Raw genomic sequence first — 26,735 nt, 5'->3', positions numbered from 1 at the left:
GTGGGGCCCTTAGAGTAGTGGGTTCCTGTGGGCTGATGGGCCAACACAAAGGAGGAGGCACTTAGGAGTGAGAATGACTTATGGCCCTAGGTGGGCACAATGTGGGGTGGGAGCCCTGGTTAGGCTGGGCAGTACTGAGGGCTTCAAGGAGACATAAGCTGTCAATAAAACATGACCGTCTATTCCTAAAGCCTGAGGTGCCACTCAAGGCCTATCACAATTCACCTATCCAGACTTACTAGGCCAGGTCCCCATCTTTGGGCCAGAGCTCACTCATCTGTTCCCTGACCAAGATATCCCACGCAGGGCTGTGACTTGGGTGAGTCAAGTGAAGAGTGTATGTTGTGAAATTTGAAGAGGCACTCTCTCAGGGCTGTGCAAGTGCAGGCTAACACGGCAGGACCCTAAGACAGAGTCTCTTCTCTTTCACCTCTCTCTCCTGCCTTAGGTCTAAGCTTTGAACTCCCAGAGGGAAGAGGCTGTGGCTGCTACTGCCTGGGTGTCCCCAACCCAGCCTCTGGGCAGTGCACTGCTGTCACTTGGAGCTCAATAAACATTTGGCAGTTGTCAAGTCTCATCTTTCTTCCCTGAGAGAAAAAGGGCCTATGCTGGGAAAAGCACATGTACGTCACTCGATCTAGCCGATGGATCTAATTGGCCAGGGTCTGGACTTCTCATTTGCTAGACATAAGCAAACGAGATGTGGGGGGCCGGGGTGGGGGTGAGAACCCAGTGCTCTTGCAAGATTCAGAAAGTCCAAGCCAGAAGGTAAAGGACATTTAGTCCTACGTATTCTTTTTACATGTGGGGCAACAGAGCTGGAGAGTGACAGTGACTTGCTCCAAGCCACAGAGTACCTTAGAGACAGGGACAAGGCTACATAACAAGTTCTCCGACGACAACTGTGACCTAATCCTGGAAGCCAAAGCAGCTATTGGATGCACATCGAGTGTATCGACTGTCTACTTATCAGGACTGGAGCAATGAGCAGGATCGATCCATTGCTTTTGACTGCCAGCAAGTGCTGCTCGCCGATTGGTCCGGGTTAAGGAAACAGAAAAAAAAAGGGCGTGCACGTGGTACCCTTCGTCAGAGACTGGCGCTTGCGGGTGAGAGTGAGGCTGGGGAGCGACCATGGCGTCGCTGAATAGTAGCGCTGTCGTCTGCGTGATTTGCTTGGAGAAACCCAAATACCGCTGCCCCGCCTGCCGTGTGCCCTAGTAAGAGTGGGGGTCGTGGGGGAGGAGGCCGGGTGGAGCCTGCGGGGCGGCTCGGGGACCCGGCGGGGGCTGCGGGAGGGTCCGCGCTGCTTTCCGGGCCGACGAGGTCGTGGCCTCTGTTGTTGCAGCTGCTCCGTGGGATGCTTCCGGAAGCACAAAGGTCAGGCCCTGGCCCCCCCCCCACCTGAACTCCCGAGTGCTGGCAACCCCCGTCAAGCCCTGCCTCGCCCCAGGGGGAACCTCTACCTGTGAATGCTTCCTCGGGTTTCGAACAGTGAAAACTTCTGCTCTGCCTTTTCTTTTATAGACTTTTTTTTTTAAACATTTATTTATTTTTCAGACAGAGAGAGACAGAGCATGAACGGGGGAGGGTCAGAGAGGGAGGGAGACACAGAATCCGAAACAGGCTCCAGGCTCTGAGCTGTCAGCACAGAGCCCGACGCGGGGCTCGAACTCACGGACCGCGAGATCGTGACCTGAGCTGAAGTTGGCCGCCTAACCGACTGAGCCACCCAGGCGCCCCCTTTTTTTTTTTTTTTTTTTTTTTTTTTTTTTTTTTTAAACAGTGAGTGGACTGCTTTGGCTGTCAGAGTCGACCCTGGTAGTTTCTTCATCTTAGTATTCTGACGCAGAAGCTGCGCTTGCTGAGGTTAACAAGAACGTTTTCTTTCCTTTAAAATGTTTTGTTAGAAACGAGGTAGATCTGTTCACGGTAAAGAGTGATTAGTCTACATTTTAACTCCAATTCGGGGTCTCTTAGCCCTCAGGGACTCTTTCCAACGACCTTATGCTGGGTTGACTCTTTTGTTAAAGTTCCTCATTGGTTTCTTGCCTCTAGTGTCCTCCCTTCCAGACTCGGACTCAGTGGTCCTTTTCAAGCTGCTTCCCTCCCCGTTTTTGTTTTTTACCCCTAATGTCCCTGGAGCATTTTCAAAGGAAACTTTTTGGTTCAAGATAGACAGGAAGGAAGTAGAACTGCTTTGCTGGAAATAGGGTTGTGGAGCCGGGATAGGTAGGCTTTGCTCTGGCTGTGCAGCCCAGGGTGGCCCAAGAACCCCTAAGGCAATCTGGGGTAATCTGGATCTTTTAACTGTGTGGCCCTGCTGCTGCCAAGGTTTTTCCTGAAGTGCACATTTGAGTAATTCATTCCCTTGAAAACTCCAGCCACTCTAGCAAAGGAAATTAGTTGGTGGTTCTTAACTTGGGTATTGCTCTCCCTAGGGAGATGCACTGTTACAATGTTTCTGTTTCACAGTAGCTGATGAGGGTTGGGGGCACTTCTGGCAATTGGTATTGACTCAGATAAACACCCTGTGGTGTGTGAGACTCACACCATTTCAGCCCTGAATACCACAGTGCCCTTGATGAGGGAGAGACACTGGTCTTGGGAAGAAAGGCCAGTCTTCTGTGTGGCAGTCTTTTGTTCTTCCTCCACTTGTGTGGGCCCCAGCCTCCTGCCAGGCCTGCCCTCTCAAACAGCTGGCAGTTGCTTATCACCATGTCCTTGCACCTGACCCTATTCTTTCAGGGGTCTGGTCCAGCCATAGACCTTTCCCTCTGCCAGGAATGCTCTTTCCACCTGGCAGTGCCTCCTCTTTGTCTCCCAGCCCTCTTAGGTGATGTAGATCAGACTCTTCTCCATCTCTCTAGCCACCATACCTAAGACTCAGCCCATTGAGGTGGGCCTGATGACTTCCATCTGTGTAATCCCAGTGGCACGTGGCACATGCAAATTTGGTATCTGAAACTGCTGAGAAAATAGTTTGGTAATTGAAGTCAGTGTGCCACTTGATCTTGGTGAAAGCCCTGTTAAGTTCAGCAGGGTAAGGAGAATGGGGATGGACCCTCGGGTGCATGAGGCCTATTTCCTCTACCCTCTGCCAAGCTCAGGGTTGCTTGTTTTCTGGATACTGCCCTTTGATTTGAACCCTCACTTCCTTTGCATCCATCCATCTTCATCCCTACCCACATCCCTTACCTGGAACATAAGTTTCCCACCTAGGTGCTGCTGGCTTGGTGGAGAGATGTGGCCTTGTCGTTAAAGTACAAGTGACGTGCATCTGATTTGTGTCTCTTTCAGAGCAGTACAACTCTAAAACTCTTAGAGAAAAAAAGATCAGCTGTTACTGCAAAAACTATAAAGCCTGCAGAAGACAAAGGTGGATTGGTTGATTTCAAACCAGCCAACCTAGGAAAAGGTTTCAGGTAAAAGAAGCCGAAAGGAAAGAGATGTGGGTTGGGGCAGGGAGTCAGGAATGATGGCACCTTCCTTAGCCTGGAGCACCAGGAGTGGGGCACCTGTTATGTATTATAGAGCAGCCTGAAGGTATTGTTAAGGACAAGAAACAAGGGGGGCAGAGGGGATAAATGCTGTAGCTGTAGTTTGGGAATGAGGGGTGGACCCTGCTGGCAGGATCCTTCTCCAGTCATGGCTTCATTTCTCCCTCCACGGGCCTGGCTGGAGCTGTCAGTTCACCTGAGCTAGGCTCAGATGGGCGGCTGCCTTTGGCATAGGTCACCTTCCTGCTGCTGGGGGCTCCTTGGGATTTATTGGGAGAGTGGGCTGTCATCTCATCCATCCATCCAGACTTCAGTATCTCCTGGGTGTCATGCCAGTCTTTGAAAGCAGTCCCTTCTGGTGCCTGAATATTCACAGCATGGGGATAGCCTGTTTCTGCCCTTTGAGAAACTTCTTTGTTGGGTTCAGGCAGTGCCAGAAATTTCTGGCCATGCTGAAAGCACAGGGCATTCATGTTAGCAGGTTTTTATAGAACACCTAGTTTTTTGGCCCCTGATCAGGCTGGAGCCATAGTGAGGGGAGCTGGGGTGATAGGAATTAGAAAATCAGGCTCCTGGCCTAAAGAACACAGAAACATGTAGAACAATATGTGAATACTAGGATGTATTTATTAAAGTCACCAATTCTTTGCTTTCACTTTCATTCCCGTTCTAAAAAGAGGAATGTTGGTACAGTTATAAATTCCAGAAAAAATTACTTTTGTTTTGTCTACACCTACTTACTCCTGTCACTTGTGTGCACATTGTTAATCTACTGCAGTAGTTGTTAAAATCTGGCATCTAGGTTTTGTTTCTAGTCCTAATTAGTTGTGTTCTGTATTCCTTAGATGATGATGACTCTATAGATGATTTTCTCAATAGTGATGAGGAAGAGGACAGTTTCTTTGCAGAATTTAAAGAATTTAGGTAAGTCTGTGCTGTGTTTACTTCTTTGTCAACCACTGATATATTTAATCCAATGTGTAGAATGTGATTTTGTTATTAATAAATAGTTGATCCTTGAACTGTGCAGGGGTTGCATGCCCCCCCCCCCCCAACTATCATGCAGTTGAAAATCTATATAACTTTTGACTCTCCCAGAATTTAACTACTAATAGCCTAGTGTTGACTGGAAGCCTTACCAATAACATAGTTGATTAACACATTTTGTATATGTATTATATGCTGTCTTCTTACAATAAATAGGAAAAGGAAATGTTAAGAAAATCATAAGGAAGAGAATATACTTACAGCACTGTATTTATGGGAAAAAATCTGTATAAGTGGGCCTGTGCAGTTCAAGCCTGTTGTTCAGGGTCAGCTGCACTTGAGTATGGCATGCAGAGCCCTTCAGTTGCATGATTCTGTGAATATTTACTCAGGGCTTCAACACCTCCCAGCCTGCCTACAATTCTCTTGCCCTGGAATCCTACTGGTTTTGTGGGTTAGCAAAATTCTCCTCCTTCAGGCCTTGGTTCAGGTTACCCTTCCTTATCTAAACTTCACTTTTTGTCTTTCTCAGAAGTAAGCATTTTTTCACCTTTCCATGGGGCCTTGTAATGTACCACTCATTTTATAGTCATTTCTCTCTCCCACACTAATTTGTAGGGCAAGGGCCTGCATTTATTCCCATGTCCCCAGTGCTCCGTATATAGTCTAGCCATTAATGTGGACAGGGCAATCCCAGGATCTGGTTTTTCAGAGGGATGTGGGTGTTAACAGTGCCCAGCGTTTGTGTAGGACTGTGCGGTCAGCCCTTATAGCAGTTGTGTATGTGATTAGTGGGCCAGTGTAATTCCTAAAGATAGATGGGAGTTTCATTGTTCTCATCGTAGGCTGACTCTGCTTGGCACCCACTCCCATGGTAGTGATTAGTTATACTGAGGGTGAAGCGGAGATATGAGGGTAGATATGAAAAGTTGTGTAAACTGCAAAAACACGCAGATATGAGTGTCCGTTCATTGCTACTGATCCTGCTTTGTGAGGATCAAGCACTTGCTTAAACAACATTCAGGGTATGTAGTGTAACTGTCCTTACCCAGTGAGAACCTTCAGGCCTATGAAGAACAAAAACATGCCAACAGCTTAATGCTATTGTTTTCTGTATTTATCCCAGTAAGCTATTTTTTCCTAGTTGAAATGGCCTAAAGTTAAACTATTTACAGAGATGTCATGAACAAGAATCTGTGATGGCGTTTAACTTGGAAATCGTCTGATAGGCTGATCTCACCTTATTTAAGTGAAGCATTGGTTCAGTTCTTGGTTTTAAAGGTTAAGGGGATACAGTTCTTGATATTTATTACATTAGATACATTTAGCTTTTAACTATCTCCATCTGTTCCACTGAACTCACATTGGCTTTCTTGTTCATTTTTAAGGGGAGTCTGCAGCATTAAGAAGCCTACTGTTCAGGGGTGCATGGGTGGTTCAGTCGGTTAAGTGTAAGTGTCCGACTTCGACTCAGGTCATGATCTCACAGTTTGTGAGTTCAAGCCCCACATCGGGCTCTGTGCTGACACCTCAGAGCCTGGAGCCGGCTTCAGATTCTGTGTCTCCTTCTCTCTCTGCCCCTCCCCCACTTGTGCTCTGTCTCTATCAAAAATAAATGTAAAAAAGAAGCCTACTGTTCAGTCCACACCTTAGACAGTTGATGGTCAGCCTCAATCAGGGGTACAAGGCAAAGCTCATGAGGGTCTACATGCAGGAGCCCTTGTTTGTGGAGTTTGCTGACTGCTGTTTATGGATTGTGGAACCATCCCAGGATAAGGATTCTTAAGATAGATTATTGTGTTGCTTGCTCAATCATGTGCATAGCTCTCAGAACCTGCCCGCTCCTCCTCCCAGGAGAACAGCTAGTGTGGGGCCTTGAGCAGGAGTGTGACTTCCAGGGTATAGGCCAACTGACCTAGGGTAGGCTGCAGAAGTCTTTATCTCAAGTCCCATGGGTGTGGATTTCAGATAAGATGTGGATACTCAACATGGCAAACCCTTTATGGAGAGAGAACTTGACATTTAGGTGGTTGTCTTTAAATGTTTTAATTTGGGTACAGGTTAGACATCACATACGATACTGTTTGTCAAGTTTTATACCCATTTGAGTTAAAACTTGCTCACTGTTGCTAAATAAAATCAAGATACGGTTATTTTCTGGTAAATTGCATTGTTCATCCCTAGGTCATAAATGCTTGAAATTACATTAAATAAACCAACATACTAAATAAGGTTTTGTTCTTTTTAAAGGAACTAAATGCAAATAACCCAGTCGAAATTTTGGGGTTAACTTCAAGCTGACATGGCCTGTTCTGTTTGCAGGGAATCGCAAGTGCCCCGGTGCAGTGATGAACCACACCAGTGAGTCGGATCTATGAAGGTAGTAAAATGTGGGAAGTTCTCTGTGGCCCTGAGGTTTCTTAGTCCTGGTTTGGCAACCAACCCATGACACCTGTCAGGGCTTGAGATGTAGATGGGAGCCCCATGCCACTGGTGGCTGTGGCAGCTCTAGGTTGCGGGCGGGAGCTGTCACTTGTTCACGTGTACTTAATGTTGCTGTGGGAGTAGTTTGGCAGCTTAGTGTTGATCGAATGTCTTTGGCAAGGCAGCTGGCAGGAAAAGGCCTTTTGGACACAAAGGCACTGAAGGATTGCTCAGCCTAGTGAGGCTAGGATGTCAGAATAACTCACATGTGGCCCAGGCTGTGTCTTTCCAGCAGAATCTGATTAAAGCCAGTAACACTGTGGAGTGAAGGTTCAGGGCAGATGTCAGCATAAGGCAGTGGAGACTTCCTGCAGTGGAACTTGATCGAGCCCTAGGGAGAGAGATACAGCTTACCTCTGGTTCCTAGGAGTGCCAGCTGTACGGGTGCCTAGAGCAAATGCTAGAAATGCAGGTATGGACAAGTACTGGTATCGTTCAGTTAACGTTCTTTTCTCATTCTAAACCAGTGGCAAAGTCCAGAGTCCAAATATTTAATTTTATATTAAAATACAGAATTTCACATCCATTCTGTGTGATGCACAAGGGAGCTCTCCCCTACAAGGAGTATTAACTGTCATACTCGTAAAACTGTTTACAACTGGAAGAGCAAACAGTTACACTTCTGTTTATACTCTGGCTGGCCTGCATGCTGTCATGGGAGATTTCATCCAGATTATGCCCTAGAGTAATTCCTCTGGTATGGAAATTCACTGTTTCCTTCTGTTTGCCTTGTCAGTGTCACTTAATCCTTGCTGTGACCCCATGTAATAGGTGAGTATTAGCCCATGTTCTACGCTGGCTGACTTTTACTCTGGCTGCCCATACTATAGAAACAGAGCCCTTGGACCACAGACTTACCTGCTTGTCATTTGCTCTGCTGGAACAGGAGATAAACCAAGTGATAATTTGACAAAAGTGTTAAACCCAGTGCTATTTGAGGGAATAAGCTATCATCATAACCCAAATTTTTAAAAAGTGGGACTAATTAAGTAGAGATTCAGAGGAGATGCTAGAACACTCAGAGGCAGTTTTTAAAAAGTTGAAAGGGCTCTGGAAAATTCCTAGTTGTAATGATGGTTAACAACCCGCCTGCAGCCAGCTGGGACACGCAGGCTTCTGGTTTCCTGAGCAGCATCAGGATGGCTCTGGTCCTAACATTAGTTCTGTTCCCACTGGGAACTCATGGGCTTTGCCTCTTGCTTTCTACAAGGGACCCAGAGCCATGGTGGGCAGGACCACCATCCTGTCACACAGCTTACCTGAGGCAGTGCTCGGATGGATGTGACACCAGCTTGTTCTTGTGCCGTCTGGACTGCGTAGCTACTGGGGTTGCCCATGGGGAGCTGGAGGCAGGCCCAAACCACCAGCTTCCTCTGAAAGCCACGTACACCCACAGCTGCATTGGCCAAGACCAGGCCCAGGGGCCAGAGGCGGATTATTGCTTCCAAGAGGCTGGTCTGTGCCTGGGGCAGCAGGAGGGAGCCCAAGGGAAGGGGAACTTGAGACACGTGTTTTTCTTGCACACCATCCAGTTCTTTAGAAGCAAGGAAGGCCATTCTGATCTTAAAAAAAGAATGCCACTTTATAGCTTTCAATCGATTAGCTCTCTTAAGGGAAACCAAAACTGTCTTTAATAAAACAGCTTAACAAGGTAAACTGAAGGGCACCTGGCTGGTGAACAGCTAGATACCTTCAACTAGACTGGCACCATGTGGCAGAACTTTACATCCAAGGCAGATGTACTTAGGTCTTACATGTGCTACTTTAAAAATAATAACCTTAAGATCTAATTGATATGCCACAAAATTCACCCCTTTAAAGTGTATAATTCCGTGGTTTTTAGTATATTTCCAGAGTTGCTTATGCCACTCTTTCTGTGTCCAAACCACCCTGCAGTGTCGGTGGTATTTTATACAAGAGAGCATACCAGTGTGCGGTGGCAGGGTCAGCATTCCACCCTGGGGCCACCTGATACCAGACTACCCACTGCCTGTCCTGACTGCTGGAGTCAGATACTCACCCTCCATTTCTGCCATGTGCGTTTGATGGCCGTGGCAGCTGCGTGCATTCTCTGGATGTGCTTCCGAGCTAACCAGGAACGAATGGCTGAGGTGTTTTGCCCAGAAACAAAGAAGTAAATGAAATGTTTAGAACTGTTAGTAGCCTGGCTCTGCAGCAACACCCAATCTGCTGAAGAAGTTTGGAATAGATACTTTTTCAATGAATGGCTACCTTGTGCCACTATGTAGGGTAAGGAGCTAATAAAGAGAATACCTCAAGAAAACCTGGCTCTGAAGAACACCCCTCACACTGTTTAGACTGGGAGAGACCCTACCTGGAAAGGCAGCTGGGAGGCTTACCTGCCTCAGGCTTTGGCTGGGGCAATGCCCAGGGGACAAGAAGTATCTCTTATCTGGGGAGTCTTCAGTTGAATTTGTTTGCTGGCTTTATGAATTCACAAATGGTGACCCCACCATGCACCCACATGTTGGTAAAGGTAATGACTACTGGATGGCAGACTGGTTGGCAATTTTTGTTTCCTTCTCTTGCAATTTCAGCATTTTCTGGTTCTTTATGGTACCATCATATTCAGAAAAAGGACTATTCCATTAAATATTAATATTTGGGTTCTAGAAAACTAAAAAGTTTAAAGACAAATCTAAATCTTGTTATTTCACCAACCCAGACGGTTCTATAATGTTTCCTTATGCAATTGTTTTATGCCTATACACACAGAAACATGCCTGAGGAAGGTGGCATCGCCCTTGATGTGTGGTTTGGCATTCTGGTTTGAACGAGATACTAGAAGTAGTTTTGGTTAAATTTAAAATATTATTCAAAAAGACTTCTTAGCTGGGGCTCCTGGGTGGCTCAGTCTGTTAAGCATCTGACTTCAGTTCAGGTTATGATCTCGTGGTTCGTGAGTTCAAGCTCCGCATCAGGCTCTGGGCTGACAGCTCAGAGCCTGGAGCCTACTTCAGATTCTGTGTTTCCCTCTCTCTCTCTGCCCCTCCCCCACTCATGCTCCGTCTCTCTCTCAAAAATAAAAAACATTTAAAAAAAAAAAAAAAAGATTTCTTAGCTGCATCATAAGAGCGGTCCATAATAACAGCTGTCAGATATTTGGGTTGTTATTCTAGTATTTTTATTTTCAAAATAAGACTGCTGTGAACATGGTTCCTGTATCTCTTCCTTTAATGAATCAAAACTGAAGGTCAGTTTTACCTTCTTACACTCAGCAGGTAATGATTTATCATATAGGCAAAGGAAGACGGCATAAACTGCTCTCTAGGTCTGGGAAAGGGGAATTAAAGGCAAATTTTTAGCCTCTGCTGCCTAGAGAGCACCCCACCCTTATTTGTGGTGTGACCTGGCTTCCATTAAACTGGAGAGACACTATGGGTGAGGTGAATCAGGATTCAAGTCCCAGGGTACCATAGGCTTGTGCTGTCAAGGTCTTGACGCTGGGACACAGCTTTAGTATATGGGGGTTCAAGCAGCAGCATTTCACAGGAAACCTGTAGTGTGCAAGGTCTGCAGCAGCTGACAGGGACTGCATCCAGGTCCGTCTGCTGGCCTGGAACCGTGGCTGTGTGCCCAAGAGCCCCACCCCTCCTACCTGCCTGGATGAGCGTGGCGGCCTGCCTCTGCCTCTCCTGCTTGCGGTGCCGGTGTCGCCTCCAGCTTCCCTGGATGCAGCAGGCACACTGCTCTAGCACCTGGGCACGCCCACATTCCAGAAGCTCCAACTGAGAGGAGGGGTATCCACTGAAGTCTGCAGCCTCTCTTCCCACTGCCCTGAGGTGAACCCACACTCTGTCCTGCTAAGCAGAGCATGCAGCTAGTGAACTACCCTCCTCATCACAAACCAGCTTACCATGGAGTCAGTCATAAACACTTTGGTCCTGCCACAATGCACTGGGACTGGTGTGGCCTCGGCTGGGTCACCAGGTATGGCTGCTGCCTGAGTTAGAGCTGGAAGAGTATGGAGGATGTCCTGGAGAAGAGGTTGCAGTGTGGCTCCCTTGGTATGTGGAGACCATTCTATGGGATGGGAGACAGAGGTCTCATCAGCTCTTGGTCATCTACATGCTTCTGTGGACTTAAGAAACTGGTTCTGGTCTCCCCCATACTCCATAGGCTTCTTTGCTGCTGTTCCTGCCTCTAACCACTTCCACCTTTTTTGGGGGCAGAGGTGACCCCTCTATTCTTCAGGCCCCTGGCTATTCTGAGGAATACCGGAAACCCCACTTGTGGCTGGCCCACAGCCTCCATTTCTGTGGGTCCCCTAGGCAAGCTAGCAAAGGGCAGCTGGTACCTGGATTCCAACCTCCAACCAGCCAGCATCTGTTCCAAGGCCCCAAATATGCCGAGGGCCAAGCAGGGCAGGTGGACCACTCCCTAAGCCCCTCACCCCTTAACTCCCTGCCATGTATGGGAAAAGGGAGAACACCTCCCAGTCCCAGGGAGGCCCAGCAGGTCCCCATGTCACATTGTGCATAGCTGGCTCTTGCAGAGGGAGGATTTACCTGAGGGCTCTGACCACCTTTTGCTGCCCAGTGCCTCTCTGGAGACAGAGGCTGCCAAAGAAGACGCCGCAGACGAGAAATCCCAAAATCAACCAGGAGCGAATGGGACTTTGGGCACAAGACACAGCAGTAGAGCAAATCATGAGAGGAGAAGGAAAGAGGTGGAGAAAAAGAATGAAAGGAAAGTGATAAAACTAAGCCCAAGAGAGGAGGGAAATCAGGACTGTCCCAGGCCTGACAAGCCCCAAGGTAAGGCTGTGTGGGTGTAAGCAGATGCTGCTGGGCTAGGGTCCTACTGGGCATTGGTCTTATACTCTGTCCTTGGCCTCTTCCTCCTCCACCTATGCCAGGGTCTTACCCTACATGCTGATAACCCCCAAACTGGGGCCAAGGGCCAGACCTTTCCTTTGATATTAGGGCTTGCTGAGTGCCTGGCAGACATTTCTACTGGATGACTGTAGGGACCTGGAGCTCAAGTCAGTCCTGCAGAGCTCAGCAGCTACCCCCAAGCCTCTCTCCCCCACCAACCAGGCATAGTCTAACCAGTTTCTTCCCAACGTTGCCCACAGTGCCCACATCGCTACCTTCTCTCAACTCTGGCCAACCTAACAACCTCACTCCCAAGGCCTGCCATGGGCCCCCTAACAGTGGTCTCCAGAAAGCATATGGCTGACATCACTCCCTTCCTCCTCTGAGATGTCCTCATCTACCCAGAGAATAGAGCTCTGCTCCTGTGACATGGCCTGCCTGTTACCCCAGTCTCACCTCCAACTGTTCTCTGCCTTTACAAGTTCTACACACACAGTGTTGTCTCCTGCCTGCAGGCCTCTGTTCAATTACCTGTCCCGTGGAATGCCCTTCACTTGGCTAATACCACTGGTCTTCAAACACCACTTCCTCCAGGAAGCCTTGCCTGATTCATACCTCCCCAGCACTACCCACAGCATTCTGTTCCTAGCTCTGCCTATCATCATTCTCCACTGTCTGTCTTCTTTTAGTCTGTTTCCCCCAGTGAACCAAGAACCTCGAGGACAGGGCTGTGTTTTACTCCTCTCTGAATGTCCAACCCCCTAGCCCTGAGATGGCCCAGGACAGGTGCTCAGTAAACTGTGCTTGAACAAATGACTAGCAAATGGGCCCCACTCACCTGAATGTCCTTCATCAGGAGATGGGCTATGGGATCCAGGGGATGTGTGAGTACAGAGCCTTCTCAGTAATTCATATCGTTCCACGAAGTTCTGGTGAGGGATTCTAGAAGCCAGAGCAGGCAGAAGAAAACAATGAGGTGACAGCTGTGAGCCTGGGACAGCACTTGGGGCTAACGGGAGTTACTCTATTTAATCTACTCAACAACTGAGCGAGGTGCTACCATGACTGTGCCCACTGAATGGATGAGGTTGTGGTTGTGGAGAGACTACACAGTGGAGACCATTTTAAACTGGACCTGCTCTTCTACAGCCTTGGTCTACCTAAACAAAGCTTCTCACTCTTTTAGTAGGGGATTTTTGGCCTGCCTCCTTCGAAAGGGGCTTGCTGGCTCCTCCCCAACTGGATCACTCATACAGTCAGCCACATCTGTTGCTTCTCTGACTCCACAGCATCCCCTGCTTCCTCCTGATTTTTCTGCTCCCCTTCACCTCAACACTTAAACAGCCGATGACACCCTGTACGTATTTATACCTCCTCCTCCCGAGTCTGGCTTCTGTCCCCAACACTGTTCCAGTGTGGCTCTTGTTGCAGCCATCAGCAAACACCATGCCACTGGCTCCAGCAACTGGCCTCTGGCAGGTGCCCGGCTGACCCCTGTCCCCATACAGCTCTCTCAGCCCCCAGGACCCCTGTGAGCTTGGCTTCCTCCTTCACCCACAACTCCCAAGTTGCTGGTGCTGGTTTCTCGTCATCTACCTACCCACTCTCTAAATGTGAATGTTGCTCAGTGAATGGCTTCAGACCCCTCTTCTCTCCCCACTGTGATTTCCTCCTTGCTCATGGTGTTATAACCCACCAAGGACAGATCCTCATGTACCCTCCAGTTCCCAAAGCTCTGGGCCCCAAGCCTGTCTTATAACCACTGCAAACCTGACAAGGCCACATTCCTGACTCCCCTCCTATCCCACCTCCAGCCTGTGCCTTCCCCAGACATCCTATCTCAGGGACAGGATTTCCTGATTCATCCACTTGCCTCAGATAGAAGCCTGGGAGTTATGTGTGCAACCTGGAAGCTGACTGCTCCCCTGCCCACATCCCATGATCAATCACCCCACAGTCCTGATTCTATCACAAACCACAGTCCAATTTAACCCATGTCTCTCCATTTTTCATGGTTGCCACCCTCTTGTGGCCACCATCTTGCCTATACACCTGCGCAACAGCCTCCTCACGCATCTTCTCCCTTCTCTTCTGACCCTGTGTCCAACGTCCACACGGTAGCCACAGAACATGAATGAGAGCACAGCACTCTCTCCTCACAATGTCCAGCAGCTTCCCAGCCCTCTGGAAAAACTGCCAAGTCCTCATGGGACTTCTGAGGCCCCTCTCCCTCCATTTCTCTATGTGCAGGCACTTTAGCATCTCGGTTCCTAAGCTGGAGCTTTGTGCTTGCTGTTTCCTCCCCCAAATCTTCCCAGGTTGGCCCCTTCCCTCCCCAGAGGTCTGAGCTGCTTAGAGGGGCCCATCCCCAACCAGCCCAAAGATCCTCTTCCCCATTAGTCTACCTAGCAGCACTTTGTCTCTTTCCTAGCACTGATCAACTTAATACTTCTTGTTCTTGACTCCACAGGAATGTAAGCCCCAAGAGGCAGAGGCTCACCTTCCTTATTCACTGATGCTAGCAACAGTGCCTGGTGCAAAACAGTACACAGAAAGGGAATGGATAAATGAACAAGTGATATCTCTTGAGTTCCAGGCTGACTTCTGCAGACCTGCCTCTTTCTCTTCACCTCCACATCCTGCTCTGGGCTGGGCAGGTCTTGTCACGCCAGAGTCCCAAGCTCCACCCCAACACTGGCCCTGCCCACTGTGGGGCCTGGCCCACTTACCGGATGGGGAAGCCAGCGGCACTGATGTGAATGGTCTCCACAAGGCCACAGGCCTCCAGCTGACTGAGGACCTGCATTGGTGAGGAGACAGGGTGGGCACCTGTGGTGTGGGACCAGCAGACCAGAAATACCACTCCTGCCCTCTGAGGCTCTGGTCCGTGTGAACCTGCAGGCTGTCTTGATGATTGACTGATGAGGGTATACTCTCCTGCTTCTGATACCGTGGAGGTAAGTGCTGGTCCTACTTCTGTCTCACCACTCCCAGCTGTGCAGAGACTCTGCCTTATGATGCAGCCTAACCCAATTTGTTTATTTATTTTTATATTTTGTGGGCAGTGGGGTAAATCAAAGCTGAGGAGCAGGAGAGGTTAAATTGTAAAGATTCATTGGGACCTTAGTGGAGAAATCCTGGCCGTAAACCCTAAGGCCAGTTGACTGTGGGACACACTCCAGCATCCAGCACTCATGCCTCATCCCCATCAGAGCCCAGTACCCTGAACAAAGGGCAGCTGCTGGCCATCAACTTTTGTGCAAATTAGAAAAAAACTCTACCTCTGGTCAGAAGTGGCCACACTGTGCACAGACTGCAAGATGATTCAGACCCTTCAGCTAATCACCCAATCCTCCGGGCAGCTTCAGTCTCATCAGGGCACATGGACTGGTGAGCAGAATGTAAGATGCAGTGGAGGCTTCCTGGCTAGCTCACTGTGCCATGCACAGACCACAAGAACATACATGACTGTCCTGCCAAAGCAGGGGCGCAAGATGCCCTAGTGTCAAACTCAACCCAAGAGACTCGCTCTGGTCACTCCACTTGGAGCCGAAGTTCTGCCTTTCGTCCCTTCAGGGCCTTGGCCAGATAGGGCTCCCTACAAAGCAGCTCTGGCCCAGTGAATTACCTCCTCCTGGAGAAAGGTGTGCGCCTGGCCCTGGCTGTTGGGCTTGATGCAGCGAATGTAGTGGGGCGTGGTGCTATGCAGAACCTGCAGAAGCTGCTCCAGGGAGGCCTGCAGCGGGGAGAATGAGGAGCCAGACAGATTGAGGCTCCCTGTGGGCATCAGTGGGGCCCTGGTTAGTGACTGCATCAAACACCCCCTGGCGGTCTTCACAGCCCTGAGACAGATATCCTCCCAGGCCCTGGGATGATTATGGGAGGTGCTCACTGAGTCCATGCACCCTCCTTGCCTGAGCTCCCAGTGCCCCTCACCTCCACTTCTAGGGACCTTCCTGACCTGTGATCTGTACCTGGTTGGTCTCCACTCCCCACACCTCCCCCGCCCCCAACCCCCGCTCACCAAACAATCTTCCTGGAAGAGAACAATCTCAGAAGCCATTCATTCGGGCAACAATTGTTCTCATTAAGCCCAGACATAGTCAGTCTGCTGCGCAGAACCCAGGGTCTGATGGGGTCACACGAATGTGTGTTGTGCACCCCCTCAGTAGCGTGTCTGAGGCTAGGCAGGAAAGAGCTAACCGAACCTGGGCTCCACCAAGTGGTTCCACTAGGAGGTAATGATTAGGCTGAAATTTGAAGGACTAGAAGGAATCAACTAAGACAGCAGGTGTGGAGGGTGGGAGTCTGGGATGGGGCTGGGGATGGGGCTGGGGATGGGGCAGGGAGTGGTACAGGCAAGGGAGGGGCATCCCAGGAAGGTGGAGCAGAATGTCAAGGGTTGAGGGCAGAAAGCATAAGGTGCTGGAGGAGGTTGACAAATCTGTAAGCCAAGGACAGGGCTTGAGCAGGAAGCTGGAGAACTAGGAATGGACCGGGACACAGAGGTTCATGTAACTATTGTTCCTCCATGACCACCCTATCGGCCGTGGGTGAGAGGCCCACTGTGCCACCCATAAGCCCCTAGGCTTCCTGTCATGTCAGTTATGTCTATTTGTTGGTTTTCCGTTTTGGTCTTCCTCATGAGGCTACCAACTCCGTGCAGACTGGGACCATGTCTACTCACTTGTCAATGTTCCCCAGCAAACCACCAATCCTGGGAGGTGCTTGGTAAATATTTGAGATTGATGAGTGAATCAAGCACATTCTATCAGCACCCCCAGGACCCACCTTGAACTTGGACACCACGGTCAAAACAGGGGCTCTGCTCTGGCCAGAGGGCTCTTCCTGGGACTTCTCTTCAGGGTCCATAGGAAATAGCACCTTGAGTAGGGGGTCCTGGGATTGCTGTAGGAGCCTGGTCAGCTCAGGGGGGACAGGGTCCTATTAGGAAAGGACAAGGACAGCAGGTAAGGGCAGGTGGAGTGCTACCAGGGTTGTCCCCAGGTTTGCCAGCCCTGCTCACCCAAGCCCCAGAAGAAGGGATTCTACGGGAGACCCACTGTGACATGGGTCATTTCTGGGCAGCTTATGCCTGATTAGCAGAGATGTCAGGCAGGTAGGCCAAAGAGGTGACTTGGATTCTGGGAGGATATTCAGGAGAGAGAGAATGCAAGACAAGAATCTTCCATGTATATGCAGCAATGACTCAACACCTCATTTCACGCAGGCCCCCACAGGCCGTGGCCCAGCCCCCACCTTGTTCTTCTCCACCAGACCTGCCGTGTGGTACTGCACAGGCCCTGCATAATGCACCACGATGAAGCTGGGCTCCCGGCTGAGCTTGTTGTGGCCCAGGCAGGGACTGCCTGCCAGGGTACTCTCGATGCGTGTCTGGAGCTGGGCTGCACTGCTTGGCCGATTAAGGCGGCATTCCTGCATGGGATGCAATGGACACTCAGCCACAAATATGAGACAGGCTCGCCACAACCATCATGGATCCCCCCCGCCCCCCACCAGCAGCATAGGCATCATAGTGACCCTGAGAGGGAAGGAACATAGGGATTAGCAAACCCATTTGGCAGATGGGAAGAGAGAGAGACACAGAGAGGGCCTAGTATGGTCTCTGAGGCCCCAGAAAAGCCCAGAGACCAACTCTGGTGCTTAGCATACTAGTTGACCCTACCTCATTTATGAGGGAGCAGATACTGATGGGGCTTCCCTCAATGAGATCCAAACAGGCCTGGTTGTCCTGGTAGTTGACAAAGGACCAGTCCAGGCCCTCAACTGCATATTCCTCCTAGGGGACCAAAGGTGGCAGTTGGGTGGCAGGAGAAAGCATCTGTGATCTGAGGCCCAGATAGGTCATCCATGGCTGGCCTCAGTACCACAGGATATTCCAGAACAGCATCAAATAAGGAACTAAAGGCTCTGGGTCAGACCCTGGAAGGAGCACTCCACTTCTCACCTGCTGAGCCCTCAGGTAGTGAGCCACAAAGTGCTGTTGTAGCTTCTCGTTGGCATAGTTGATGCACAACTGTTCCAGACTGTTACTGGGAAATGACTCAAATCCATATACATCCAGCAGGCCTGAGAGGATGGGGCAGAACCCATGGGGCCACTGCAGGGAGCAGGGGCAGGGGTACTACAGGAGTCCAGGGTGAAACCTCATACTTGGTACCCTGGAGAGGTTGAATGAGCAGGACACCCAGCAGTGGGCACAGTAAACACAATGCCCTGGGGTGGGTCGCATCTCTACTTCATGGCCCCTCAGAATTCAAAGCAGGAAGAAAGGCTGAATAAGGTGTGAGGGGCAGCCTAGGGAACATTTCGTGTCCAATCCAATTTAGAGGGCTTTGATCTCACCAGCCCTGTTGGTATCTAGAATTCCACTGTCTCTTGAGCAAACCTCACATCATTGAGCTTTACTTCCTCCTCCACCTGACTACCCCACCCCAGTTCCAACCATGTTACCATGTCCCCCAAATCCCTTCTAATCTAGCCATTGTGCCTATCCCCTCACAGTTCTAGGGGAGAGGAGGGGCCCTCACAGACAAAACACCATCTGAGTCTGCCTGGAGAGCTACAGATGGCTCAGATGTGGGCACTGAACACAGAGACACCCTTGCCCAGACACTGGTGGACAATGAGGAGATGGGGGTGCAGAGAAGGGAAAAGAGCTGCCTGGAGTTGCACACTGGACTGGACTGTTTTTTCGAAGGAGTGCTCCTGAAAGGGTGAGCCCCTGCTACCTATGAAAGTGGTCCAGGAGTCAGGGTCTGCACAGATGCTGCTATTGATCACGGATACCAGCCAGTCAAACAGCCTGTTGGGGTGGGGGTGGAGGGAGAGAGGACTCTGGTGAGAGGTCAGGTAAGCCTGAGGGATAGCAAAACTGCTCCTCCAGCCAGGGTGCCACATTCTGAAGGGCCTGTATTCCCAGCCAGACAGGCCAAAGGATCAAACCCTTTCCTCCCATTTGCTGCCCATCCCATTTTGCCCCACTATGAATGCAGGCTTGTGGTCATGCATGTGCCTAGGATGCACAAACCTGGCCTGTCCTCCCAACAAGACTGAACACATGGCTGGTAGACTCTGGGGCTAGACAGGGAATGGGACTCCATCAGTCACTTGGCCAGACACCCAGCTAGTGTCTTAACTGGAAGGGAAGGGGTGAACGGGAAGGCCGAGGCGGAGTTTGCAAAGAACTGAGTTCACTGGACACCCCTGAAAACTGGACCTGTGGCACCTAGAGCTCAAGACCCTGCCACATCCCTTAGTCCTGCATAAGCAGGCCCCGAGTCACCTGAGGCCAAGGGGTACTCTGCACTCTGGAGCACCCCACCCTGAGACAGTAAGGCAGTTACTATGCTGGTGACATGTACAATACTATTAAGGAATTTCTTTCTTACGATTTTTCTTAAAGTGACTGCTCTGCAGTTTATTGCAATTCAGTCAGTTAAGGGTTTCTGCTTTTGTACCAGGGGCTCCAAGTACCTGTCTGAGGCACTGAAAACAAGTGACCTAGTGTTACAATGATCTGATGTTGATTATGTATGAAGTGCTCTACGGTTAGAGGTTCACACGATCTATGATCATCATATTTTATTTTACCGATTTTACAGTGACTTGACACAAGCTTTAAAAGTCTTTGGCATGAAATTAGCTTCAAGGCAATGGGAAAAGAGTCTCTTCCTGAATTGGGATCCGTCTGAGCCAAGCTGCCCTAGGCAATGTTCAACTCAGCAGATCTTCTTCCCTCAGTAATGCTTCTCAAGCTCTTGACTCTTAAAGAAGTTCATGAACCGGGGGGGGTGGGGGGGACCCTCTCCCCAGGTGCCCAGGTTCCCATGAGCACACACACATGCACACGCGCGCGCACACACACACACACACACACACACACACATACACACGTGTTCTGACCCATGGTTCTGGAGGATTCTGGGTCCCCTGACTCCTTACTTGGTACCCAAGGCTCCCTTACTTAGAACCCAGGGTGAGAAACCACCCTTAACCACATGGCCAGAATGTGGAGCTGCTCAAATAACCCACCAGGAAAAGGCCAGAACCCCCACCTTCACCCTGTTGTGGACTCCCATTTGCTGCACACTGTGTTGTCTGAGACTGTGGGCCACACTTCTGGCCCTACCATCTATCAATTTCCCCAGGTAACATGAAGAGATGAAGTATAAGGTCACGTGGAGATTGAGGACCCTATTCACCCATAGGTCTAAACCTGGAACTCTGAGAACCCCGGATCAGCTTGGAGGCCTGATGTGCCAGTGAAGACCTAAGCAGGCTATCCTCACCCATGGCCAAGGGCAGGGCAGGCTCCTATACTTTATTAATGAGCTGAATCTAGCCCAGAATGTGGCAACTTCCCCATGCAGAGTACTCTGGAATTAAGGTCAAAGGCCCAGCTCGGGGAAAACCCAGAAGCCATTCATTCCCTGCTGTCCATTCATATGCTTTATCTGGAAGCCCTCACCATGGGCCTGGGCCTATCGCATGATGGTGTCTGATCCAACTCCAGAGAGGGGGAGAACTTGGAAGGAGGGCAGGGCCCAGAGTGCTTACCGTGCGTAGACTAGTTTGGCCAGACAGTCTCTGCGAGTGTCACACTCGGCTCGGGAGCAGGGCTTCTGGAATACCTGCTGCTGCCTGCCTGCCCTGATGGTTCTAATCTGCAGTGTCTCCAGCAGTGGGTCTTCTGGAAGCTGCAGCAGTGAGGCTGATGTCCTGATAGAGCCTGAGAGGGACAAATCACCCTCCATCCAAAAAGCCCTCTTTACAAGACACTGTGAAGTCACCCAACTGGACAGAATAAACCTAGGTTCTGGTGCATGAGGAGACTTGCCCAAAGCAGAGACTGAACTTGAACCCAGGACTTATATGTCCCGGTCCACACTGCCATATGTGGGGCAAATCACTTTATAAACCCTCTCTTGTTTTCTCACCTGTAAAACAGAGATGATGCTGTTTGCCTCACCAGAGATGGGGTAAGTAGTAACATCCATGTTTTCATCAAGGGCATCCTCACATTCCAAATTTCACCCTCTGGCCTCCCACCAGGTCCCACCAGTGTTGGCCCTTTTCCAGACAGGGCATACCCTGCTCCCTGGGTGTGTGACCAAAGCTGATACACAGACCCCCATCCTTGTTCTCACACTTGGCATCGTCCATCAGCTGGCAGGACTGGGCTTCATCCTTAGAGTCAGCAAACCAGATGTTTCCGAGGTGCAGCAGTCCAGCCAGGACCTGAGCAGACAGGAGAGGACATGACAGGAGCACCTTCTCAAGGGCTGAAGCCTAGCCTGGGAGAGGCCCCTCTCCTGATGAATATAATCATGAGAACAAAATAGTAACAGAAACTCCCAATTGATGCCCATGACAGAAATGACACAGGGAAATGTTAAATTACAAACCTATAGGGATTTCTGGCTGGCTCAGTGGAGCATGTGCCTCTTAATCTTGGGGTTGTAAATTCAAGCCCCACGGTGAGTGTAGAGATTACTTAAAAAAATAAAATCTTTAAATCACAAGCCTATAGGCAACAGACGTGGTAAAAGAGAAAGGCAGGATGAGAATCCATGTAGTCTGACTTCAGATGTCTCCCAGGGCAGCCAGTGGGCTCCTATGTCACTCACTGTCTGTCCTTGTGCCTCCCCTCCTCCAGGAGCAAACTGTGAGAACACCACTCCTGTTACTTGTGGACCAGGCTCTTTCTGTGTGGCTGGTGGGGGTTTGGCCCTGGTTCCCTTTGGTCCTTTCTCAGCACTGCTAGGCAGCTGACAGCACAGTCCAGGATAGGATCTGTGATCTTGGTCTCCTAATAGTGGGTGTTCCCTTGCCTGTACACTCACTGATCCATAAGAATGAGTCTCCAGGGGCTATAGAGAGGAGACTCATATGTCCAGCAGCTGGGGAACCCTTAGACCCTTATGGGGAGAGCAGAGCCTCTCCTACCATCCCTGTCTGGTCCCAGGCAGGGTATCTCCACATGATACCAGCTTTCAGGCCACAATCTACCTTGGAAGAAGACTGCTGTGCCCAATGGGTAGAGGGTCATGATACTGTCAAGCCAACACTCCTGTCCAGACCCCTGGTGTTGTCCACTTGTCCTGGGCTTGTTCCCATGTGCTGTCCCTGTGGCCAAACCTGATGGTGCCCATACTGGCCATGATCCCCTTCCTGCCTGAGCAGCCCCAATCCAGAGGTAGAGGTCACTTTCCACTGTACTGCCATCTCCCTGCAGGGGTTTCTCCGTATCTGCTGCCAGCCTATCCTATGTATCCCCCTCCTGTTGTTCTGGTGGGTGAGGAGGTGATGGCAGAGGGAAGTAGTGAGCCCAGTTAGCAAAGACAGAAGGGAGAAGAGAGGCCACTAGTGGGATGAGAGGCGCCCAGGTCACATGGGTCAGCACTCCATCCAAGAGGAAGGAAAGAAAGCAGAAGTTAGAATTACTACACCTGGTACAAACTGCCCTATGGTGATGTCTGACCTTGGGGAGGTTACTTTACCTCTCTAGTTTTCTCAAGCACAAAATGGGAAAAATCTCCATATACACAGGACTGTTAAAAAAACCAAATAACTAAGAGGTATGAGCATGATTTTAAAATCTGAATACACTGGATGAACATGTGGTGGCATCACTTCTCTATTTTGATCACTGCAGTGATAACTGACCCAGGCACCTCATCCTGTCCCCCGGGCCACTGTGCTAGATTTTATAATACAGTACTGTGCACTTGATCACTGTCCTCTATGCTCTGTCCACCCTGACTCCCTGTCCAGGCTCAGGTGCACAGAGGATAGTTGACTCCTTAGAAAGTATACAGTGGGGCCTAAAGTCCTAGATCCTCAGAGTTCAGAGAAGGGGCCTATGAAAGGGGCTGCCCATTCATCACATCTACCAAACGTAAGAGGTATGCCTTTTCTTCTCACCTGAAAGATGTTGTTCTGAGTGGGGATGTCAATGCCCAAATGAAGCATGGCCTCTCTGGTCACCTGGAAACAATCCTCTGAAAAAGAATCCAAATCACAGCCCAGTGTCAGCACCCGAGGTCAACAGGGGCTTCAAGGAGTGAAGAAGGCAGGCCCTATGCAGAATGTGAGTGGTACTGATGCGCTAGCCCAGGGTGCTAGGCAAGACTCCCCCTACCTTCCAAGGTCCTCTCTGGGTTAGGTAGCCAAGAGAAGGATGCTCCCTCGGGGAGGTGCCACTGGAGCCTCTCATCCACGCTGGCTCCTTTACAGATCTGTGGGGAGGAGTGGGAGGGTGGCTGAGGTGGGGGTGTGAGGAAGACCAGGCCTGCATAAGCCTGGGGTTGTGATGAGGAGAAATGCTTCGACATTACAAGGTTGAGATGTCAGGGCACAGAGCCCAGGGCAGGCCTAGGGGCAAAAGCCGCAGTAAATATTCTAAATATCTCTGATGCAAAAAAGCCTGCTGAGGCCTGTGGTCTGATGAGGAAAGCACTCCTGTCTAGAGAGCCCCCAGTCCCCATCTGAGAGCAGGGAGATGTACTATCCATGCTCTAGGGAACCCCCAGTCTGATGGAAGACACATCAGACACAATTCTAGGGAAGCCCTCATTCTGTTGGAAACAGTTGCCATTCTAGGAGTCCTCAGTTTGGTGAGGGTGACACAGTCCCAGTCTCAAGGACCTTTTGGTCTGACAGAGAAAGCAAATGCATCTCCATGTCAAAACCATCCTGGGAGTGGAGGTCCAACGTGAGGCAGAAGTGTTGTATAAAACTTCCAGGAATAAGGGGCAGCATCACTGAAAGCCAGGTAATGAGGCAGGCCTGGAGCATAGTGGGGGTGGAGGGGAGGGTTTGGACACTCAGACCCATCTCCACTCTACATCTGGGCAGCTGTGGGCCCAGCCTGACACAAACCTGGTAGAAGATGTGGAAGTTCCTCTCACTGGAGGCCTGGCAGGTCACTCGAGTTTTCTCTAGGAGGTACGTCTGGACTGCAGCTCCAGTCATCTGCTGGGCACTGGGCACAAGCAGGCCAGAGCCCATTAGTGGTCTATTCATTCCATAGCCATTTATTAGGTACTATCTTGTCCCAGAATGCAATCTAGCCACTCCCCCCAAAGCTCTTTCACTTAAAGTGGGTGTTGAGGACAAGGACCACTCAGCAGGTCCTTAGCTGTTCTGGAACTTTCCCCTGCGACCTGCTCAGTGGACAGGACCAAGCCCTCTATATGTCATTTTGTCCCATCCCAAACCAAGAACAGAAGCCCCAGTTTCAAGTGTAGGGGTATAGTCCAGAAAGGTGGTAGTTTAACTCAAAGCCCCCGAGCAAGGGTGAAGCCGGGAGGAACTCACAGGCCATGACAAGAATACTGCCTCTGGGTCCCTGAGGCTGGAGTAGCTAGAAGTCTCTAGGTTCAAAGATCACCCTCAGGCTCATTTAGCCCACAAACATTACATGCCAAGAGGAGCAGGGTTCTGCCCATAAGGGTAGCCCAGGCTGGAGACTGCCCCAGTCACTTTCAAACTCCCCACCCCAGTCCTCCCATCAGCCAGAGTGGCAGCAGCCATTACCTGTTCAGCTGTAGCTGGATGAACTTCCCAAAGCGACTGCTGTTGTTATTCCTCAGTGTGCACGCATTCCCTACAGATCACACCTATGTTTATAACACTCCCCCACGTTTATAGGGTCCTCATGGGCCAAGGTGGGGGCCATCTCTACCTGCAAGTCACCTGAAGGCCCCTTTGTGGGTTTCCAGGTCACAGGGGACTGGACTAGAGAATGGGCACTCGGGCTTCAGCAAGTGTGTTTCAGGAGAGTTAGAACTTCCTAGCAATGAACTAGAATGAGCAAGCCTCAGTGGTCGGGGACTGTCTTCTTTGAAGGGAAAGGACCAAAATCAACAAGCTGTCACTACTGAGTTAGGTAACATCTAGGTACAACAAACCTATCTCCACCCTACATCTGGGCAGCTGTAGGCCCAGCCTGACACATCTAGGCTCGAGTCCCAACATGGACAATAACTGATGAGCATTCTTAGACAAGTCCCCTTCTTCCCTGAAGCATCAGGAAACTGTATGTAAGAACAGGATTTGAACTAGGAGAGCCACAAAGTCCTCTCCAGCATACTGTTACATCTACCTAGGCTAGAGGAGGGGATGACTCTAGTGGAAGGAGGCCAAGGGTACCTGGAAGGAGGTTGAGGGTCCAAGGCAGTGAGTGATACACTCTCCTCTCAAAGCACTACCCCTCTCCCTGGGAGATGGCAAATCCCAGAAGAAATGGAACCGAGGTACTATGCACAGGACACCAAGCTCACCAAAAGCTTCCATGACAGGGTTGGAGTTTAAGATGCGCTGTTCAATTCTCTCTGCAATTTTGTGACTCTCCAAAGATGTGGGTGAGGCAGCCACCACAGCGTAGAACTTCATCAGGCAGCGGGATGTCCATGTCTGCAGCAGAAACAACCCTGTGGGAGACGAGTCCATGTTCCCTCCCACCAGACCTCAGGATATGGTACCCACTAGAGCCCTCTTCTCCACCAGACATGTTGCTGACCAAATGGGGGAATAGTGAATTTAACTATGTCCTTGGACAAGGCACTTCACCCATCTGTGAAATGGGAGGGTTGCTCACTTCTGCTGCTTCTAGTTCCAGAGGACACCTTTAAGAAATAAAGGAAGAGGCACCTGGGTGGCTCAGTCAGTTAAAAGTCTGACTTCGGCTCAGGTCATATCTCATAGCTCATGAGTTCGAGTCCTACATTCGGCTCTGTACTGACAGCTCAGAGCCTGGAGCTTGCTTCAGATTCTGTCGCCCTCTCTCACTGCCCCTCCCCCACTTGTGCTAGTGTGAGCTCTCTCAAAAATAAACAAACAAAAAAGGTATTTAAAAAAAAAAAGAACTGCTAGAATTAACCTTTTTTCAACACAATCGCAAAATTCAAATGAATTGTAATGTAGAGAATAGCTCCCAGAAGGTAGAACAAAATATTAAGAGATGGAAGAGTAAGTGAGAAAAATAAGACTATTAAACAATTACTCAAACTTCCTACTAACAGAGAAGTTAAAGAAAGAAAAAACAGAGGGAGGAAATTACTAAATTATTAGCATAATACAAATTTCCCCAAAGAAAAGAACATGAGTTTTCAGGTTAAAAAGACCCACATAAAATATCCAGCACAATAAATGAAAAACAAAAAACAAAAACCATACTAAGATAAAGACTGAGTTTTTAACACCTATGGATAAAAATGAAGATTCTAAAGGCTTTTAGAAAGAAGAAACAAATCACCATTATGGACTGGGACTCTCTATCACAACACTCAAAAAATATAGAAGAAAAAACCTTATAAATTTGGAAAGAAAATGATTTCCAACCTGGAATTATATAATCCAGCCAACATATCAAGTTTGAGGCAAAATAAACATTTTCAGATGTGCAACTCAAAAATTTGCCCTCCACACACTTTTTTCAGGAAGCTACTAAAGAATGTGCTCCATAAAAACAAGGCTGTTAAAGAAGTTGAAACAATGGGTTCCAGCAAGGGGGTTTGTCATAGGACAGAGGGCAACTGGGGAATCCCCAGAGCAAAGCAGAGAAGCTCCCAGGTAGTAATTGCATGGCAACAGCCCTTGGCAGTCCAGGCCTCCCACCAGTCCAGGTCAGAGCAGGAGATCTGGGAGCTCCATAAGAATACCCCCATGACAAAAAAACAAAAAAACAAAAAACCTGATATACTTGCCATCAGGTGAGTCCAGCTTTGGTGACAAGTTTAGTAATAATAATAGGTATACAGAAACTAAACAAGTGAAAAAAAAAGGGCAATTATTAAGTAGAGGGAAAGTAAAAATTATATAAGAAAGGATAGTATATTATACGGTTCTGCTGTGAACAATACATACATACATGGCTGTAATACTGCATATTAATTAAAAA

The 26,735-nt window shown here is 49.5% G+C and overlaps 1 protein-coding gene and 1 long non-coding RNA gene across 9 annotated transcripts in view; one reads left to right on the top strand and one right to left on the bottom strand.

Annotated features, from left to right (window-relative positions):
- Nucleotides 1-1,077: 1,077 nt before the first annotated feature.
- Nucleotides 1,078-25,809, top strand: LOC132687952 (uncharacterized). 3 transcript variants are annotated; one of them, XR_009614351.3, is made up of 7 exons: nt 1,078-1,220; nt 3,301-3,379; nt 4,346-4,424; nt 5,876-5,938; nt 6,810-6,867; nt 7,708-11,749; nt 14,280-25,809. It is a non-coding gene; the product is annotated as an uncharacterized LOC132687952 (long non-coding RNA). The 3 variants fall into 3 exon arrangements; XR_014136073.1 differs by lacking the exon at nt 5,876-5,938; XR_014136072.1 differs by lacking the exons at nt 7,708-11,749; nt 14,280-25,809 and adding an exon at nt 12,996-14,271 and having other exon boundaries at nt 1,080-1,220.
- Nucleotides 6,515-26,735, bottom strand: part of MYO19 (myosin XIX) — a 32,091-nt gene continuing 11,870 nt past the window's right edge. For 2 of the 6 annotated variants that reach the window (XM_060646583.3, XM_060646584.3), the window contains 20 exons: nt 25,117-25,249; nt 24,371-24,440; nt 23,714-23,816; nt 22,974-23,070; nt 22,757-22,833; nt 20,923-21,070; nt 20,390-20,561; nt 18,562-18,635; nt 17,778-17,899; nt 17,496-17,609; nt 17,069-17,245; nt 16,601-16,753; nt 15,438-15,545; nt 14,539-14,609; nt 12,648-12,751; nt 10,849-11,015; nt 10,591-10,720; nt 8,992-9,077; nt 8,231-8,533; nt 6,515-7,302 (listed from right to left, as the gene is read on the bottom strand). In XM_060646583.3, the coding sequence (XP_060502566.2) occupies nt 7,174-7,302; nt 8,231-8,533; nt 8,992-9,077; nt 10,591-10,720; nt 10,849-11,015; nt 12,648-12,751; nt 14,539-14,609; nt 15,438-15,545; nt 16,601-16,753; nt 17,069-17,245; nt 17,496-17,609; nt 17,778-17,899; nt 18,562-18,635; nt 20,390-20,561; nt 20,923-21,070; nt 22,757-22,833; nt 22,974-23,070; nt 23,714-23,816; nt 24,371-24,440; nt 25,117-25,249 (2,538 nt within the window). In that variant the 3' untranslated portion in view covers nt 6,515-7,173. Of the gene's footprint in view, nt 7,303-8,230; nt 8,534-8,991; nt 9,078-10,590; nt 10,721-10,848; nt 11,016-12,647; nt 12,752-14,538; nt 14,610-15,437; nt 15,546-16,600; nt 16,754-17,068; nt 17,246-17,495; nt 17,610-17,777; nt 17,900-18,561; nt 18,636-20,389; nt 20,562-20,922; nt 21,071-22,756; nt 22,834-22,973; nt 23,071-23,713; nt 23,817-24,370; nt 24,441-25,116; nt 25,250-26,735 lie in introns of those variants that run through there. The other 4 variants (XM_060646585.3, XM_060646586.3, XM_060646587.3 and 1 more) reach the window with 3 other exon arrangements.

The sequence above is a fragment of the Panthera onca genome, chromosome E1, assembly GCF_046562875.1.
Source record: "Panthera onca isolate mPanOnc1 chromosome E1, mPanOnc1 haplotype 2, whole genome shotgun sequence".
In the NCBI taxonomy this organism is placed as follows: Eukaryota; Metazoa; Chordata; class Mammalia; order Carnivora; family Felidae; genus Panthera; species Panthera onca.
Note: the sequence above shows the minus strand (reverse complement) of the source record. Positions and strands in the feature narration are given on the sequence as shown.